The following is a 20,254-nucleotide window of genomic DNA, read 5'->3' on the forward strand; positions in this document are numbered from 1 at the left end:
CTATGTTTCCTGCCGAGGTCTGAGCTCCAAAGACAAAGTAATTTCTCTAATTGTCTTTTCTCTTCTTGTGAGTTTTTCAGATTAAACCTTGTAGCTTTGATTAGATTCTATACTTCTCTGTAGAAATTAGACATTGTTTTGAAATTATTAAATTAGCTGGAAATAGATACAATAAAGTGAATTTAAATCTATGGTCAGCACCAATTGGTTTGGCTTTTTGTGTGCTGTTTTCACTGACCAGAAAAAACATAATCCTGGATGAAAGTAACTCAACACTTACTTAATTAAAGTTTTTTTTTTAAGTATTTAACCTCTGTCTTTCAATGCGCTGGGTGGTGGAGGTATGACGCCGATGCCCTCTTTGATTTTAACCAGGTGTCCTCTTTGGCCTTTAACACGACTTATCCATGGCACGACCCCCCGCCGTGCTGAGGTTTCGCACCCTGCCATTTCCTCTCAAACATAGCCGGCACTGTATCATTTCCCTGTCACCAAATGACTGGCTAGCTGCTGCGGAGTGCTAATGAGAGGAAGAGAAGGCAGATGAGGAGAATCTGCAGGAAGAACAGTTCTTCATTTCCCTCTCCTGGAATACAATGCACAGAATCAATCTTCCATCCTCCATTTGTCTGACTGGAGCCATGGAGGCTGCAGGGAGGAATTAAGAACAACACAACAGTTATTATCTTTGGAGAAAATCTTATTGAAGAAAAGGGCTAGTTTTAACCTCCCCACCTCCCCAGAAACAACAGAGTGATTATGGGCTGCAATTTGTATATCACAGTGTCAATAATGTGGCCTCTTTTAACCCCAGTGACATTAGGATCATGAGGTTAGCAAATGCTTTAGTTACTGAGAGTGTAAATGCATTTATTTCTGTAATATAAAAGTGAACATGATTTCTTTAGGGAATTTAATTCCAGTTTCATGTTTTATTTATGTCCATGTTTATTCATGTATATAGCTATATTTATTGCAATTAACAATCTTTGTAGTCATTATAAGGAGAGCAAATATCATCACTCAATTTGATAAAAACAAGATACATTTTTTTACCAAGCTAACTCTCTCCATACATAATTCTAATACATAAAAATATGTAATTGGTTAATCACAAGCAGAGAGAGAGGAGAAGAAAGATAAAGGATGGGTAATATAACATGTTGCTTTCTCACAAAACTATCAGTTCCTTTCAAAAGATTTTTGCAACAGCCTAGGCTGAATGAATTCCACTAGTCTGTTAGTATTCTGCCACTGCAGTACAAAAGGTCAATGTCAAATGCACCTCATTTAAAAGTCAATAGCCACCATGCACATCATCTCCTGGGAATTTGGTCCAGGATCCCTCCAGACAGCATTGTGTATCATTCAGTTAGCAGAGGGCAGCTGGAGGGCTTTTTTTAATCTTGACCTTCCAATAAAATATGCTGCTGATACAAAATTACACGTCTTAGATAAAGACGTAAGCTACCGGAAAATCCCAGCCAGACTCAAGGGAGATGAGCAGCAGCATGGGACAAAAGAACAACAGGCTTAATCTTTTATATCAACAGATTTTGAGGAAAAAATTAAATGTTTAGATTAGCTGTGAATTAATGTCTATTAGAAACACATACATGAACAAATAATACTTATATAATAATTTTTGTTACCCTTTTCTCTGTAGTATTTTTAGACCAATTTTACAATGCTCTCTGAACTTAATGACTTTCTCAAACAGACAAGAGTAAAGCAGCTCCAGCTACAACCCATTTGGCTGGAGGCTCCTTGGTTCGAAGGTGGAAGGCCCATACATATGTGGAGCCGCGCTGCTTTGTGCGGTACACTGGACATTCAAAGGTGTTCCTGAGCACCTGCTTCTCCTCAAGCATAGCTCGAACATACAGTACAGGCATGGCGGGTGTGAGATCTCTAAGAAAAGCCTCAGAGATTACACCCAACTCAATGTCCCAACGAGCCCCTAGGAGGAGAAAGATCAATGTTCATGCTGCACATAGTATACTGTAGGTCCAAATACACCATATAAAATACTTGGCTTATTCTGACCTTCCATGAAGAGTCCATGAATGTATGCTCCCTCCCTTGGAGGATGCCCAAAGTCCTCTTTCATCTTCTTTGTAACATCAACAGTCAGAGTCATTTTGTCGAGAGGTGACTGAGTTTTGCGAGCAACACTCTGCAGCACGGCTGGAAAAAATACACAGGCCTCCACATGTTACTTCTATGAATTGGATGAAGCATTTCCTCACAAAGTTACTTTTGAGTTATTGTATTATTAAAGCAATTAAATATCAAATACTCAGCCCTTGTACAACATAATCATATTCACCTCCGATATTTGCATTTTTTAGATATTTCAAAATATTAGTGTAAATTGTACAGAGAAGTTAATAGGGTTAGCTTTCAAATCAATTGAACATGCACTGCTATCTATTATTAGTTAAGACCCATTTTAACTCTTTAAAGGGCCACAAGCAATATTACCAAATAAGTTAGAAAATCTTTTTTTCACAATTATAAAATCACAGTTTGAGTTTAATAAGATGTTTGATTAAACACAGCTTTTTCCCAGCTAAGGTTGATAACATAACCTACTTTAATTTTCACTTCCAAAGTTTAGAAATCTAATCTTCTTCCTATCACAAACTTATCTATAAATAATTTACACATGTATGAGAATACATCTTGTCTTAAAAAAAAAAATAGTGACATTGGGAATTAGAACTAAGAGAGTCAAAACAATAAAAGGAAGTCAATTTTCTATTGCTCCTAATGCTAAAATCATTAGAAAAAATACATGATTATCTCCAAAATACATAAACATTGTTTTTTCTCCCCTATCCCAATGTTTTTTATCAATACATTGGTATAAAAAGTGTAACAAAAATATACTTGCAGAGACTTTCACTTACCTCTAGTAATGACTTAAGTAAAGGACATACAGTTGTACTAGGATTACATGCCCTCCCATTAAAGGAAATGATAAATTCACACTAGCAATTCAAATAATACAAAACTAAAAAGGTGATAATAAAAAAAATAAAATACAAAATGATAATTTAGTAAAATAAAACATTGATTTTGAAATTGTATTCTAAAAAATAAAAATAAAAACTTTCCCAGAGAAATTAAAGTATCTTGCTGTTGAACAGTGCAATAAACTGTCAACAGGTGCAGAAGTCTTACTGAACATTTCCTAAACATTACAGAACACACCTGATTTCAATGATTGCCTCAAAGTGTTTCACAGCAAACTAAATTCACAAGGTCCATCAGGAAAAAAAATGTGCGTGTGAGTGCATGCACAAGCCCATTCTCCTCGTGCATGCTCTGTTTAAAAGCTGCTGTGCTCATAGCTCATACAAGCTTACTGTGTCTGAACGTCTGCCCTAAACCCCAAATCACTCAATCACTATATAGAGCAGGGACTTTATAGTGAACTCAGTCAATTTATTGTTCCAACAGAAGATCACTTCCCTGTTGGTCCACTCTGTGGTGCCTGTGCCATCTTATTAATCACCGCTGTCGGGTAGTGGCAGCCTATGGCGATAGTGGGCTGCTGTGACGGCAAATCCCATAATGCTTTGAGAGGAGAGCTCTCCACGCAAAGCATTCTGGGATATATCTGGCTCTTCTGAGGCCTTTCTTTTCTTATCATACACTTTGTAGACACTTTTTCTCTTATGACCCTCTGCCATTTTCAAAGAATCGCGGTGAGAAAGGTGAGATACATGCCTGAAAGTGTGCATGCGCAGAAAAAGATCGCTAATACGAGCACGTAGGACGGCCTTAAGTAAACATATCACCAGAAATATTGACAGTTAGGAGGACCACTTATTTAGATAAATAAATGATCAACCTCTACACCTTTAAGTGCTCAGACTTAACCACCTTTTCAAGTAAAGCTTAGCCAGATAGCATTAATCTAGTAAAAGCAAAATTTTTAAAGGTTTTTAGTACTTGAAACATGAATATACTATTAATGAAAACTCACCAGTAAGGAAGGACTGTGGGTTGAAAAGCCCAGACAGCCAAACAACAGCAGGAGGAACAAAGTCTTGACTCCAACTGTCCAGCTCATGACAGCTGATATTTAGATCATTCAACCTACAAAAAACACAAATCTTTTACAAAATGTTGCAGGTAGAAAAATCACAAAACAACTATGAGCTGTAAAAAATTACCACTGTGCCAGTGTTTTAGTTGAGGGAAAAGCCAGTCTAGCCCAAGAGTCTGGAACCAAATCATTGAAGAGTGCAGACTGTAGAGTCTCCATACTGGAGGAGGTGGTAAATTCTCCCTGTGGATAAGAGAAACACTTTGGTATAACAATAAGCTACTGTGTTTGGTCTAACTCCATTGTTGGTGTACGCTGAAAAGAATTATGCAACCGTTTTTGGCATTTACGTAATCATATTCAGTTACTTCCACACAATTTTTTGATGTTAGCAGGGTAGGAAATAAAACAATTGTGGTAAAGTAACTAAATATGATTAAGTAAATGCCAAAAGCGGTTGCATTTAAAGTGTGCATTCAAATCCTGTTACTAATGTGGTGAAGCACTCTAAAAGTAAGTTTGATCCCCCACTGCTTTTTTTTTTTTGTGGTAGGCTGTACCTTTAGACCAGCGTTTAGCTCATTGAGGGACTTCCTTATTTCCAATAACAGCAGGTTCATACGCTCACACTCCTGGAAGCACACTAAGACATATGGGCTTCGGTCTGTTGTCTTTGTCATCATCTCAGAGACATTATATTCCTCTGGAAGCCTCTCAAGCATGCCTTTAAGTATGGCTATGACCTGTCAAATAAACAGTGAGTTCTTGCTTTATAAAGTGCTTTGTAAGCATCTTACCGTAATACACAGAAGAACTTTTCTTCTAACAAGAAGTTTACAACAAATTCATAGGACCGGGCAGAGCTGGTTTTCACCAGACAGGTAGCCCAGAAGCTCACAATAACTTTGGAAGAACTTTAGAGGTGCAAAAAACCGGACAAAAGCGGGAACTACGTTTGATGTCCACCAGGATGTCTGTAAATATCCAGCAAGAACAATAGGACTTGTATTTTACCAAATCTTATGACTGGTTCAAAATGGTCCAAAGTCCAGATCAAAGTCAAATTGAGAATTTGTTGCAAACTAAAAAAAATTAATAATACAAAGATATCCATTCAGTCACACTGAGCTTTTTGTGATTTTGATGTCATGAAGTCCCTTAAAAGACTGTACATTGCACCAAATTTACAGAGAAGTCTACAGAGTATTCATTCAGGATAGATTAGATACATATCAATAGTCTTTAGTTTTATTTTGATAGAAAACATAAAAAAATTATAATTTTCCTTTCACTTATCTTTCATGCATTTTTCGGTTTTCGTGTATGTTTATGCATAGTTTCACCACAAAATGTGACAAATAGCTATGGGCATGGTTTACATTTACAGGAAAGTATGTTTACATCTATCTATCTCCTGCAGCTTTTCATCAGAAGAAGTTATTTTGTGCCTCCATACCCTCTCGTCTGTGCTTTCAGTGGCTTCTTCTCCTCTGGACAGGTCCTGGGGCTGCAGGTTCCACAGAGACCTGAACAGGTTTTCTGAGGTGACAGTGAGGCACTCTAATTCAGCGTTTGGATGGAGGCCATACAACATGGGGCTCTCTGCTGGGAGGTTTTCATCAATATAAACATGGTAACCAGTGTAGTCCAAATATGGAGGCGCCAGAAATCCCAGACACAAAGAGATATCTGCTTCATACTAAGGGAATGGAAAAGAAAGGTGGACATTCAGAACCACATTTAAACCTTACTTGAAACTAAATGCTGTGTTTTTTCTACTAAACATATGTCTGCTTGGCTGCAAAAAGTCAATGGAAAGATTAATAGTATTACAACTGAGGAGGCTCTAAATGTAGTTCCGTTTTCTATCTCAGGAGGGCACTCTTTGCTTGCAGAATAATACAAAGAAATCCTAAAGAAAAAAACAACCACTCTTCATACTTTAGAACAGCATTCAAACTCATAGCGGTTATTCACAAGTCCCCTTCTGAAAAAGATTAAATAAAAAGTAAATTTTTTGTGTAAGCCTGAAGGAAACACCTAAATGTATTGTTAAAAACACGATAAACCCTTGTGGGATTTAAGGTTTTAGAACAAGAGCTCTTTGACTTTTACCAAGTTCGAACATTATTTAAATGTACAGCCAGGTCACCAAAACCACATATTCTACTCACCATACTTATTTAATTAAGCAATAAATCAAAGAGGAATTCTGTTCATGATACTTGTGGATATTTTTCACCTGATGCCTCAATGGTGTTCGAGCCTCAAACTTCCAGACCTTTCATTTCTTAAAATATATATTTTTTTAAATAGCTACCGGTAATCATAAATGTTTACAATTATTATTTTAGCGGGTGCTGTAATTCTTCAGTGATTATGTTGAAAAAAAGTAAAGATAGAAGCAAGCAAGAAAAAAAGCTTTCAAGGAGGTGAAAAAACACAGACAGTCATATTCAATACATTAAAATATGTTTTCTGAGTACATTAGTCAGATCAAACTAACCCTTCGAAATTAACCTTCCTCTATGATAAATCCAAATTTCTGATTCAACAATATAAATTTTTTATGCATCTGATGTCTTAAATGTGATATTTTCATTAGATTTAAATGAGAAAAATATCATGATTACCAGAATAAACTTTTCTGAACATCAAACTGTGTTTAAATATTCCTTCAGCTTCTGATTTGAGTTACTGAAATAACTTAACTTTTCAACTATATCTATTGAATAATAATAATAATAATAATAATAATAATAATAATAATGACAATAATAATAATAATAATAATAGGGAGGAATTCCATACTTACAGAGCTTTTCTTGGAATTCAAAATTGGTATCTTTCCTTTTTGCCCTACATATTCTTAAAAAGGAAATAAATATTCCCCAATATTAAGAGCTGACTTACCATTTTAGGATGCATAAATTGTTGCAGATAGGTCTTGCAGAGCCTTCTATCCCAGATATCTGTGATGTGGCCCCCATACATGATGTCTCCAAACAGATAACATAAGTCCTCCCAGGGCACCTGCATGAAGTTTAAATCAAATTAAAATGAAAAGAAGAAAAATGATAATCAAAAGCTCCTTAAAGAATAAATTTTTTTTAAATAAACCCAGAGAACTGAAATATTTTAAGCATTTACAGTACATGGTGAAAAAAAAGGACCCACATTAATATGCAGGGTTTTTGGGGTCCACCATTTTTTTTTAACACTGCAATGAAGCATGTATTTTTTTTACATTGTACTCATCTCTGTGTAATATTGAGATTTCAATTAGGTTAGGTTCAAATTAATCTGAAAGCTGTTGAACCCCAAGATCATTGATTGAATATTTATACAATCCTATACATATTATTGCTTTTCACCATAAATGCAGATATATTTAGTTTAGATATTCCAGAAAGACCTTAAGGGGCAACTACACTATACCCTCCTTACCGACAACTTCTGGGGATGTTATGATAGGGAATATAATAAAATGATATTTCTTTACACAAACCAATGCGCTGGATGACAGAGTAGTCTCTGCCTCAGCGGGAGATTATGAACCCCGAGCGTGAAGGAGGAAGAACAGAACATGCAATTCATAACAAATTACAAAAGCTGTAGGTTCAGTTGTACCTGTATTGTTTTGCAAATTGCTTCCTTCATCAGCTCTAATTGCAGTGATCACTTATGTAGCGATGTGAACTGTCACATTGGCTGCGTGTAATTACATTTAGGATAACGCTTCATTGCCCTTCTAATGAATCCTCTGTATACGCACATACAGGTTAGTGTTTGGTTAACGTAATGAAGGACATTCGTTTTTGGAGGGCAGAATACTTTGGAGATCTAATTGGTTATGACCGCAGTAATGGGAGTTCTAAGAGAAATGCATCACGAGTTGTGAGGGGTGCAAATCTGAAGGAATGGATTTTTTTGTCTTTGTGAAATAAAGCTAAATTATAGGTTGTGGATTAGAAAAAATAGCCTGTAATGAGCATTTTTCACAAATACCAATGCGACAAAAGACTTTAAAGAAATAATTGGAGAGACTTCAGTGTAATTCAAAATCCTTGTCTCACATTAATGTCGATAATAATACCATTACCCTTCTTTTTTATTATTTAGTTGACTACAAAAACACATTAAAAGTTTTATTAAGAAAAAAGAAATATAATGAAAGGGGATTCTGATTAAGAATAATAAATACTTTGGAGTTGGCCTCTAGGTAGTTATATAAAACATTGGCCGAAATGGTGAGGTCCCCTGTGCTGAAGGGGTAGTTGTGATTCCATCCTTGGGGACCAAATTTTCTACGTTCTGTTACACAGGCGTGGAAGAAGCAGAGGGAGAACAACATCAAGTTAAACTCTTGCTCTCTGGAAGACATATCTAGAGTCTCCTGAAAAGTAAAAAAAACAAACAACAAGAACCAAATATTAGCTTCAGGCGGCACATATCAGGAGACACCTACAGGTGAAAGTATTCAGCTCACCTGGCTGAAGTTGTTGAGCGCAGCGTGTAAACTGGGGTTCATGCCGGAAGGGGGCTCGTTTGTGATTTTGATGGCATTCTCCAGTACGCCTCTGGGGATCTTATTCTGCTCAGGGCTCTCTGCTGGTTCTGCAGTGATGAAAACTCTGTAGCTGGCATGGCTGTCTGCTGCTGCCATCTCCAAGAGAGCATCTAGCAAAGGCAGCCAGCGAACCGCAAGGTGCACATTCTGACCAAAACAAATGATGAGATTTAATAATAAATTTCTAATTCGATGCATCCCAAAAAATATTTTCTATGCCCTTTATTTGTTTAAAAAACCCTCGCCAATTCCCTTAGGTCACAGCCCCTATCTAAAGTAGCCAATAATTGAGCTGATCTTGCCAATTAGGGCTTTTATTGAACCAAATTGAGTTTATTTCCCTCGTTCCAGGGATGAGATAATATCATTAGTGGCACAAGGAGGCTCAGCATTGAGTCACAGCTTTCTGTGCAGTGTACTGTAGTAAGAGCCTCTACCTGCAAAATGACCCATTGTCCGTGTTTGGAGGCATTCCTGAGAACCCTCTCTGCCTCCTCCTCCTGCCCCTGTCCAAGGGACACATTGTGCAAAGTTCCCCAGTCAATGGAAAATCCAAGCTTTAAACCTGCATTATAAAATAATAATAATTATAAAAATAAAATGCAAACAAATCCAACTCAGAAATAATATGCATGGGTCAAACTAGATGCTACCTAGTTTCTCAACATCTCTAAGTGGATCCACTCCAGGTGAAAGGATGAAGAACATGGAGGTTGAAGGACTGCTATCCTCATACAGTGTCATAAATTCCAGCCTGGTGTTCTCCAAATATTTAGTTCCCATGCTTTGTTCCACAAACCTCCTATAGGAAGACATCATGAGAAGCTTGGCAAGTGGTAGACCAAAAAATGCAAACCTACAGTTCTTTGCAAAATGAAGCATACCCCTTGAACTTTTTCAGCAATGAAGTATTTTGGAGCATGCCTGTACTAGCTTTACACTTTATAGATTGAAAGGTGCTTGTTTTCTTGCTTTGCAAAAAAGCCTACAGCTCATAAAAATTCTATATCTATTTTTTTAAACAATGTTCAATGAACAATGATATGATGATAGGTATATTCTGCTCAAATCTTGATCATCACACATCTTGTAACCTAATACTGGTTTGATACTTCACCCCTCTATCCCTGAGCTGTATTCCTTGGTCTACATTATGCTGCCTGTCCATTAACCTTTTCAACAATCCTTTACAGACCAGCTGCTTTTACGCTGAGAATAAGTCACACACAGGGGGACTCCATATATTAAATCGTGGACATCTTTCAAGGGAACCGGTCTGACTGGCGTTTATTGGTAGAGATCAGAGTAGAGGTGACTGAATATCAGTGCATGCCTTCTACTTCTAACATAAAATTTTAAAAAGTTCAAGCTGTGTCAAGTGTTTCACAAGTAAAGTTGTTGAACAATGGTTAGTTATTTACCGCAATGCATAGGTTAGCCTATCAGGTCGGAGTGCTCTCAGGATAATGAGCTTCTGAAGGAGGCTCTTATTCTTCCAGTCCTGAGGAAGCTTTTCGTTCTCAGGAGTGCTGGATTCAACAATCTTCCTCCAGCGTTTCGGGGAACTCTCCATATCTTTGTCAAGCCCACTGAATCCCTCCATTGTAGAGATTGTCTGCATCAGAGTAAAGTGTGTCATCATGTCATCCTCCAATTGTACAGAGCACTGTATGTATTAAAAGATATTAACTCAGGTAGCAGAATTATTGTTTCATACCTTAATGGCCCCCCAGCTTTGTGGAGAGAGGAATGACAGTGCACTGACTTTTGTAGCCTCCACTGGGAAATGAAGCAGGAACTCAAATTCCTGGGGATCAATCAGACCCTGACTAAGGAGAATCTATGGAAGAGAACCATAATCCTTTTATTATCTATGTAGTTTTGAGAAATTTTTAGTCAATGAAACAGAAACAGAAAAAAAAAGTCAACTTCAAAGGCTGAAAAACTTTAATTAAATTTGAAAAAAGCCACATGAAGGACAGCCTTCAAAGTTGGACAGTTCTTATGAAGAAAACAGTTGCTGCTGTGACAGATAATTGCATTATGCCTTGAGATCCAACCCTCTTGTCAGAACCAACTGTCTGAACAGCAGCCACAGAGCCAGGTGTGAAAGGTAATCAATAGCAGCGTATGGTATTGCTGACTGCTTTTAATTGAAGTTAATGTGGGGGCAGAAAAGTACTTTGATTGATGAGAGTGACAGCAGGCTCCACCTTTGGGGGCGGACCTCGGTCCCTCACCTGGAAGGCAATGTGTGACAAGAAGGTTAATTTGTCTCTCTCAAACAGGCCCTGGCTGGTGTACAGGAATACAGAATAGGTGATGGCCTCAGTGAGGGTGCACACTCTGGTCTGTACATCTTCGTCCCATTCAGCATTCTTTATTGCTTTGTTAAACATTGAGTTAAATGCCTGGAATAAAACCAAAGAGAGCAAAATTATCACTAGGTACAGTTTCTTGCTAAAGTCTCAATATTCTCTGAATAATTTCACTAAACTCTCCTAGATGACTTGCAGAGACACATCATTTTCTCTTTACCCCCTAAAAGACAAAATCTAGTTCTGAAAAGAGCATGAATTCCGTACTTATCTTTAATGTTTGTATATTGATGTGCATAATTAACCACAGTGTTTTTGTTTGTCAAGTAATTGTTAATATATGTAAAATTAAAATGTTTTGAATATTCAACTTTAAATTATTACTGCTGCCACCATCTTTATTAGAGGGAAATAAAGGGTAGGGGTGGCCACAGGGGTTGCCAATGATTGGCTAAGGGAGGCCACGGCCACCCCTGGCCCCCCATCTAGTTCCGCCCCTGTTGCCACTTATCACAAAAAACTTCTGTGAATTTTATCTGGATTTTTGTAACAGACCAATACACACCAATGAAAAAATGAAGGAGAAAGACGTCATCTCATGTTTTTTTTTAATATTTCTATTAAAAATAAAAGCTTTTAAGGTATAAAGTGCATTAGTGGTTAGCTCCCCTGAGTCAGTACTTTGTAGAACTCTCTTTTTGCTGCTATAAGAGAAACCTTTTCTATGGGGTCGCCTGTCTACCTGTTTAAACACCAGGAAACAAAATATATTTTTGCTCGAGTTGATAAAGACTGGATGGAAGCATAAGAGCTATTTAATTATTGAGTCTTTTCATACATTGTAAACTGGATTAAGGACCGGATTTATATAGGTGACATTCTATTATATTATTATAATCCATTCCATTTGCAATCTGCCCCTGTTTAAAGCTGGACCCAGGATGAAGCCTCTAATTTTTTGTGTTGTTTTTCTAGGATTGCCCTGCATGTAGCCTCATTCATTTTCTACTGACTCTGACCTTATTCACCCCTTGCTGGTGAAAACAGCCCAGGAGCATAATGCAGCCACTGCCATGTTTTACAATGTTTGTCTCATATCATCAGAGCACGGCCTTCCACATATCAACCGTTTCCTACGGTTAGTAGCAAACTACAAATGAACTACAGAAATCTCATGAATGTAAAGTGAAAGAGAATAGCTTTTTTCGAAAGAAAATGTTTTTCTTTTTTTTATGCACAGTGCAGCTCCAATTGCATGAACAGTTGGTTAAATAAAATACTGCCTCAAAGGGATTGAATACAAAGGTTCGCTGTCATTTCAGATTTTAATTTGTATACTAAAAAATCGTGTGAAAGGGATATTTAGGAAGTATTCGAAATAAACATCCCTCTGAGAGCACCCCAGGCTGGATAGTTTCACCTTGAGAGAAAACTGGTACATGGGGTTAATCTTGCTGAGGTCATTGATGATAAAAAACAGGAGCGACGCTCTCTCAGCTGCTGGGCGGTATAGTTCCCGAGCCTCGTTGATCTTTGTCTCGTTGTCTCTAGCCTCTGCCACCTGTGTGTTCCGATTGCAAAAAAATTAGCTATTAGGCTCTCAGTCATGCTCCAAAACCCTCCCATTACACATATGCCTAGCTACACATCATTTATAGCTAATGCAATAAAATGAGCCACACGCTGTCGTGTGACATTTAAAAAAAGGAAAAAAAGAACAACACAGAGCAATTTTTGTGTAATAACTTTACCTTACACTGAATGTGAGAGGCCATGCGCTTGGTATTTTCAAGCTGCTCCACCAGAGAGTTGTCACTGAGAAAATTACCACTAGCCGCAGACAAATGACTCAGTAGATCATCCTCAAACTTCTTGAGCTCAATCTTGAATTGGTTCTGTTGCATGGTGAGCTGCAGCTTGGTGGGTAACATTTGAAATTAAGTTATGTTTATTAATTCACTTTCCTGTAGACCACAAACAGTCTTCAAGTTTCGCAACATGTAACAAGGTTTACCTTTAGACTCTCCAGGTCAGGTCTCTCACTGGACACCGCCTGTCCAAGAAGCTGGTTCCCCAGGCCCTCGGGTGTTACTGTGAAGTTAATGAGGGTGGTCTGGGCCTGGAGCTCAGGAGGGAAGTGCGGATTAGCCAGCTTGGTGTGTAGAATTAGCTGAAAGTTCTTGTTGTACTCACACTCCTTGTCGCCAATAAGAATAAACCTATATAACAGGAATAGGAAAGACAACCATTACAACCATTATTCATGGTTCTAATAATGCTCTCAATATTTAGAATTTACAAACAATCAACTAAACAATATCACTACAACAACTGTGTCGCAAAACTGGAGAGATGTTAATAACTTTTGGAACATGTTGCAACAGAAACTGAGTACCTTTATTTAAAATGCGTTAGATATATTGTTTTCAACTGAAAAAGATTAACAGAGTGCTTATTCAATGAACAAATCTTTTTTTTTGTTAAAGCTACAGTGTGTAATTTTCAGCGACATCTAATGTCCAGACTGCAGACCGCAGCCACATGAACATCTCCCCCCCACCGCTTCTCCCCCCCAACAGTACGGCGAGCGTTACGGGACAAAATGTCTTCCACAACGTCCGCATCACCTACCTTCTCAAGTGATGAGGTTTGTTTACATAGACCATTTTACAGATAGTATTTCATTAGTCTGTGTAGGGTATAGATTTCATGTAGACTTAAGATAATAAATATACCCGTTATTTTTTCTACATCGTTGTGACGTTTTGGTGAGCTGCTTTGCATGGTGATATAAACAGACGAAGTAATTGTAGTCATTAGTTTAACAGCGAGATTGTGTTCGCTGGAAGAATATATATTCCCCGTTTACAGAGTCCAAGTCTTGTTTGTGGCACGGGGGTTACAAGGCGAGGAAGAGGGAGAGGAAGAGGGCGAGGAAGAGGGCAGAGAGGCCGGGGTGGGCGTGCAGCCAGGGCCATGCGAGGGAGAGGTGCCAGCGGGGTGACTAGAGCAGAGGAGGAAAGGCTTGAAGATCTCCAAAGGAGCCGTAGAGAAGTAACCGAGGTATATATCCAGAAAATTATTTTACAGAAAATTACTGAATCATTACCTGTGAAACGTCAGGGACGTTGCTGAATAATTATACTGGAGAGTAACAGCATCATCACGCAGCATGTTATTGTAATGGGCGATCTCGCAATCACTAGTTTGTTGGCTCTGCGCTGCCGTAGCGCAAAGATGTCTGCCTCCATGGCTGCGAGACCCGCTCCTATGTAATTATAAATAACGAATTCTAAGGCAACGCAAATATTAAGGTTAAGAGGCTGAGCTCGTAGATGATGATAAATAACATAGTTATGTATAATATATTACATTTCTAACTGTATATCCCCTATAATTATTACACACTGTAGCTTTAACTATTAAGAGACAAAATTTGTGAACTGGCAATAAATAAGAGCATTCCAGTGGTGCAGCATAAAACATACGACTCAGTTTCATATACTTCAGTCTTAAAGGTATAGTGGAGGATTTTCATAAGTTTTTGAAACGACCTGCCATCTCCACTTTTAAAAAAAAGTGCACATGCATGTATCCGCTCCCAAGAGGGAATGTCTATTAAACGTGTGCGAGAGCATACACAAGCCTATTTCTCCTTGAGTATGACTGTTTAAAAGTTGCTGTTTGCATCACTCATACAAGCTAACTTTCCAAAAGAAGAGTTGGAATTTTTTCACAACGTCAGACTCACCACCGCTAAGTCAAAATGGGGACGAGCACATAGGACAGCCTTACGTAAAAATATCACCAGACTGATTGACAATTAGGATGACCACTTATTTTAATGATCCACGCGGAAAAAGAACATCCTCCACTACCTTTAAATTCAGAGCACTTCATGTCTTCCCTCACTCTCAACTCCTCTTCCTCTCGGTATGCTATCCAAAAGGGCCACTAGGGTTAAACAGAACGGCACAGGATTCAGCGCTATATAAATAAGTAGGATGATCAAACCTCATGACAGTGATGGACTTCTAAACGAAGCCACTTTTAACCTTATAGATTTATTGCTGAGTGCAGGTTCGGCCTGACATAAATTTTCTTTAACTTTTCTACAAATATAGTTAGAAAAATATAAGATATTATCAAAACAGCAGCCAATACTCATCTAGTTTTATCCCTCAATTAAAGCAGGAGTTACTTGACAAACCTGGTGGCTTTACATTTATCTCTAATTGCCCCTTGGATGTCGAGCAAGGCCCCAATTTTTATGGAACAAGATCCTCATGGCCTAGGTATGGTTCAACTCTATATCTTCACAAGCCGGAATTAATGTACTATTGATAGAACCATTACTCCACCAAATTAAAGTCCTGCTGATGGATTGGCTTGTAGTCTTCCGTCAGCCATGAAAGGAATAATTAGTATTCATTACTTCACACTCTGCAACATTCCAATTATTAATGAACTTCAGCTGTAGAGCCCTACCAGATCCATCATGGCTGACCCAGCAGGTTGTATTAATCATAGACAGAAAAAAGTGTGCAGGTCATCTACAAGGGATAAACTTCTAATCAGATTAGGATGATTAATTTGTATGTCTGAATGGACAGAACTTCAAAAAAGCTTAATGAACATCCTCAAAAAAATTCAATATTAATGCTTAGAAATGGAGGAGCCCAAGAAAGCTGTAAGCATTTAAGAGGAGGAAATGAAAGCAGAACATCGATATGCGGTATTTTCTATTTATGCTGTTGGTTGTCCACCTCATAGAATTTATTGTATCAGAGGGAAGGGCGTAAATTTGGTACTTGTAGATCGGTATAGCTTATGGTGCAGAGACCAAACCGCACCATTGTCAGATGCTTTTATAGTCCACTTAAACATTCAATTTGAAAAATACTTTATTAACAGCAAGAGGAAACTAAGTTTGGCTGTAATTATTATGATATGGGTTTGTTAAAACAGCTGTTGCAGATGCTGGTGGTGAGCAGGAAGATTTTTCCATAGCGGTTTGTCTAAAAGCAGATCTGAAGAAAATCTGTACAACAGCTTGATGAAGAGGCTGCTTAATCTGGTATTTAATGATCTTTATTTTATAAAGGTTCATTGTTTGCACAGCCAGCTCCAGAGGTTTTAGAGGAGTCAACATAAAAGAGCTCTTTTAAGTATTTTATCCCGGCAGATAATGAGAGGAAAGATCACACTCTCTCCAACAGGCTTAGAGAAGATATGAAACATTTTTCTGCAAACACTACAGCATCTCCAGTCAAGTCTGTTGCCTAGGTGAATTTATGCCCCTCCACACCCTCCACTTCTCGCATAGTGCTGATAGAATTGGACGTGTTTCTGTTTCTCTTAGTCTATTTCTTTTTTAGAGTAGGCAACAGGAGTTTCTCACCCATCAGTCATTGAGGATCAGTGATGGAAATAAAGTCATGATATGTTAATCCAAATGAGAAATTCAAGGTTAAAATAAAATCGAACATAACAGCGGAACACCTACATGCTACTACCTTAAATGGTGCAATTGTAGAGTCCAGATTTGAACTTAAATCCCTACTTTTGGCCTTTTGGGTAAATAAGTGACAATTTATTAATAAAATTTCTTACAGTCATGAAACTACATTTCAATGATACATGGTCCTTTAAGGTAGTTTTAAATGTCCAGTGATGGAGTCCCTGAAGAAAATTAACTCAACCTGACATCATATTTTATTAACATTCTTTATATTAACATCCTACATTTTTAGGTAACAATGACCTGTGTTTTTTATAGTATGCTTACAGGAACAGAGGAATAAGATTCAGAAATGGGTAGACATGCTGCGAAGGTCAACATGATGGGATCTGAACCTGTGAGAGCCACATCTATGATCATGGCGTATGTACATACTCCCCAACAAATCACACATTAAGAAAAAAGTATTCTGTTGATTTCATTTTTTTTTCACGTAAAATCTTGAACCCCTTACATAAAAAATAAGGCAAGATAAATGGCATCTGACACCTTGACTGGTTTCAAAGATTGATGTAGTAAGATTTAAGCAAAAACATGTCGACGCCATACAAAACCTCCTAAGATCACTCTATATACAGTACACACAATATGGATATCTTTAGCACATCACCATCTCTGTGCAGGATATTAAAAACAAATTCAGATTGGTATATCAAGGTTATAATGGTTATCCTCTAAAATCTGAAGAAAATTCAGGTGCCAAGAATCATTCGAATGTTTATAGATATAGTAATTGTTTACTGACAGATTTCAATAAAAAGCTAGATGGGGAACTACTGACTGTAGCTTATTACAAGTAAGCTTTTGTGAGAAACAAAACCTTATACATAACCATGTTGATGCCTAATTCGTCTTTTTTTCTGAAGCTCATCCATTCAATATTCATTACAGCTTAAAGAATAAAAACACTCAATTATACATCTATCACCCATCTTGAGGGGTCGATCAATAGCTTGACCTCAGGGGTTCAGACGACAAGCTGCAAATTCATTTATAATCTAAAAGGGGAGCATGATGATAAGTGTAGTCATATATCTGGATTTTGTGGAACAAAAATATTCAGTGATGTGGCAAATCTGCAGCAATTTTTTAGGCTTCTTTAGCCAACTGGCAGTACGACTTATTGAATGCACTGATTTGACCTTATTTTAATGTTTTCTGGGATTAAAGTATTTCAGCACTAACCTTCCTTTTTTAACTGTTCTTTTTTCCAGTACAGGCTCCAGGATGGGGTCAACCTCTTCTTGGAGATTTTCTATAAGGACGGTTTCTCCACAGATGAGAGCTTGTTCTATTATTTTCATATACCTGCACCAAAGTGTAAAATAAAAAAGGAATCTTTTTAATATACTGTAAACTGTTTTTTTGAAAAACTGAAGCAGATAAATATTCACCCTTTCTGTCCCAGGCGCACCACCCTCAGATCTGGCCCGAGACGATTTCGGATCCACTTGATGGCCTGTTGCTGTGGGTCGATGATGAGAGGCCAACGCTCACTGGTGGTCAGGATGGCTGCATTTTCAGTTGACATCCTATCGTTTGGCAAGCCCTGGTTGTGCCAGGCTGCGACAGTGGCATCATCTGTAAGCATGAGGATCGGATCCAGGTCGTCTGTCAGGGCCACAGAGACCTGGAATGAAATCAGATAATTGAGGTCATTGTAATGGACTCCAGTTCACATTGCCTGAGATTTTTACAGAGCAAATGTTTATCTTCAACAGTTGTGACATTATATATGTAACAGAATTTTACCTTCTGTGACTGAAGGAAAGGGATCCAAGAGTTTTTAAAAAGCTCCACTCGATACTGGCTCGTAAAATAACCCAAGTATGACATGAAAGCTGACGTTAGGAGGACGTCGCCACACAAGGTTTTCTGCTGTTTCTCATACTGGACAATTGCCTGGGACCAGCGTTCCTTTTCTGCCTGGAGGAGATTAAAGAAAAACTTCAGTGATGTTCTTTTAAGGATTGGCTAGCAGCTAATATATTCCTTTTAGTAGACAGCTTTCTTGCTGTCTCATTAAGTATAATTCCAGATGAGACCAGCCAATAGGCTGAAGCTAATGACTAGCCAGAGAGGCCAAAACAAAGCAACCATTGTCCTGTACCAGCTGGATGTGTCTACATCAACAAATCTAAAACATAAACAGATCATTAGAAGATAACGTAGAACTTAATTGCATGAAAAGGTTATTCAGTCATATTTTTAGGTGTTATTGAACTTGTGACACATCCCAAACTTGCTAGACATCAGCCCCTTAGGATTGGAGTTTGACACCCTTGCCTTGAAGCAACTTTGGTCTTTAAACTGTCACAGTGGGTTATCTTTGTGCAATATTTTAACCGTTGTCCCAATTACACCAGGTAGGAGCTTGCATCCAAACATACGATCATTTAGAGAGGAGATGGAGGTTAGACCTTCTGCCCCACCCTAGTAAAAACTGTACTGAGAACAATGCAATGACTTTGAAAGTTGATTTTAATGTTTCTTTAAATATGTGGAGCATTAAAAAGAGGCACATGTATCCTTTCCTCTGTTTGTATTCTGAGAAGATATTAGAATACAAATGGAGCTGAATGTAACAAACTACAGATCCTGAATAATGTCTTAAAAATTTTGCATGTGGATTCTCTGCATCAATTCAGCATTTATTTCAACCTTCAATACTGTGACTGTGACGGCCTGCGGCAATAAATCAAGCGTGGCATTTTCTTACAAGGGGTTGTGGATCTAGAATATGTCACATAATAAATTCTCAGACAGTTAAAAATCACTATAATTTTACTCTAATGCATTATGGATCGCTTGTAATATCACTCAGTCTGGGGTGAGACGTTGTTAATTTCCAACAGCTGTTGAGGCTTTGAGGTAAGTTAATGATTAAACATAGACGGTCTGATTTATTAGTCTAAACACTATTGCTTCCAGGTCAATGCCATAAAGACAAAACATTTATCTTCATATGCTTAAAAGCCAAGATGTTCCATGCAAAAAGCATTTATTTTCTAGAATAAGAAAGTCAAACTTGGCAAAATGGCCACTAAAATTGCCATCTGTTATTTCACACTGACACAAAGATTTTTAAAAAGGCAATAAACAATAAAATAAAAGATTAATATAAATATTTTATTGTATTGCATTAGCAGGGCCTCAGGATAACTAGTCATAGTTTATAATTTCTTTATCATATTTTATGAAAACAAATCTGTTTAAAGAATTTTCAGACCAAATAAAACCTGTCTAATGTGCACCAAAAAGTCTTATTTGAATAGCTTTTTAGGCATCTCTTCCACTCTTAGTTTTGGAAAATGCCCAGGCAGCCAGTTTCCCAGTTCAGCCATGCATTTTCTGTGGACCAACCCACTTTAACTGTCTCACGTGTCCAGAGTGTGCTGCTGGAGCAGGCTGTGCCATCTTCCTCTGCCTGTTATGCTCATGCAACTGTCAATGTTTCCTGCCAGGATATCACAACTTTCAGTCCAGGTTATTAATGCAATTTGATTAGCAGCATGTCCCCCAGCAAAGTCTCAGTTAATCTGATGCCAGGTTAGGTTAAGTGACACCACCATACTCTTCTATGTCACCCCGCTTACCATTAGGCCTTTGACGAGTCGGTTGGCCAGCTCTATGGTCTGGGAGGTCTGCGTCACCTCCCCTTGACAACTAATTTTCTCAGCTGTAGCTCTGTCAAACTGAGCTGTTAGGCTTTGAAGGTTGTTATCAAAATCCTAGAGAAAAAGAAAACAAATCCTGCAAATCCGATACTACTTACAAGAAGTAGATTT

General features: G+C 37.9%; 1 protein-coding gene across 1 annotated transcript in view; it reads right to left on the minus strand.

The window, feature by feature from the left end:
- Window positions 1-903: 903 nt before the first annotated feature.
- LOC119772890 (dynein heavy chain 11, axonemal) overlaps window positions 904-20,254 on the minus strand; it is a 61,650-nt gene continuing 42,299 nt past the window's right edge. Inside the window, exons 63-83 of the mRNA XM_038269579.1 lie at window positions 20,063-20,197; window positions 18,219-18,392; window positions 17,861-18,096; window positions 17,652-17,774; window positions 12,960-13,164; window positions 12,697-12,861; window positions 12,366-12,506; window positions 10,868-11,038; window positions 10,345-10,467; window positions 10,049-10,242; window positions 9,281-9,429; window positions 9,065-9,192; window positions 8,547-8,774; window positions 8,262-8,453; window positions 6,971-7,090; window positions 5,514-5,756; window positions 4,618-4,800; window positions 4,185-4,300; window positions 3,995-4,107; window positions 2,047-2,187; window positions 904-1,960 (exon numbers count right to left, since the gene is read on the minus strand). Of these exons, the coding sequence (XP_038125507.1) occupies window positions 1,713-1,960; window positions 2,047-2,187; window positions 3,995-4,107; window positions 4,185-4,300; window positions 4,618-4,800; window positions 5,514-5,756; window positions 6,971-7,090; window positions 8,262-8,453; window positions 8,547-8,774; window positions 9,065-9,192; window positions 9,281-9,429; window positions 10,049-10,242; window positions 10,345-10,467; window positions 10,868-11,038; window positions 12,366-12,506; window positions 12,697-12,861; window positions 12,960-13,164; window positions 17,652-17,774; window positions 17,861-18,096; window positions 18,219-18,392; window positions 20,063-20,197 (3,528 nt within the window). The 3' untranslated portion in view covers window positions 904-1,712. The remainder of the gene's footprint in view (window positions 1,961-2,046; window positions 2,188-3,994; window positions 4,108-4,184; window positions 4,301-4,617; window positions 4,801-5,513; window positions 5,757-6,970; window positions 7,091-8,261; window positions 8,454-8,546; window positions 8,775-9,064; window positions 9,193-9,280; window positions 9,430-10,048; window positions 10,243-10,344; window positions 10,468-10,867; window positions 11,039-12,365; window positions 12,507-12,696; window positions 12,862-12,959; window positions 13,165-17,651; window positions 17,775-17,860; window positions 18,097-18,218; window positions 18,393-20,062; window positions 20,198-20,254) is intronic.

The sequence above is a fragment of the Cyprinodon tularosa genome, unplaced genomic scaffold (assembly GCF_016077235.1).
Source record: "Cyprinodon tularosa strain WSP-4 unplaced genomic scaffold, ASM1607723v1 ctg73, whole genome shotgun sequence".
Lineage (NCBI taxonomy): Eukaryota > Metazoa > Chordata > Actinopteri > Cyprinodontiformes > Cyprinodontidae > Cyprinodon > Cyprinodon tularosa.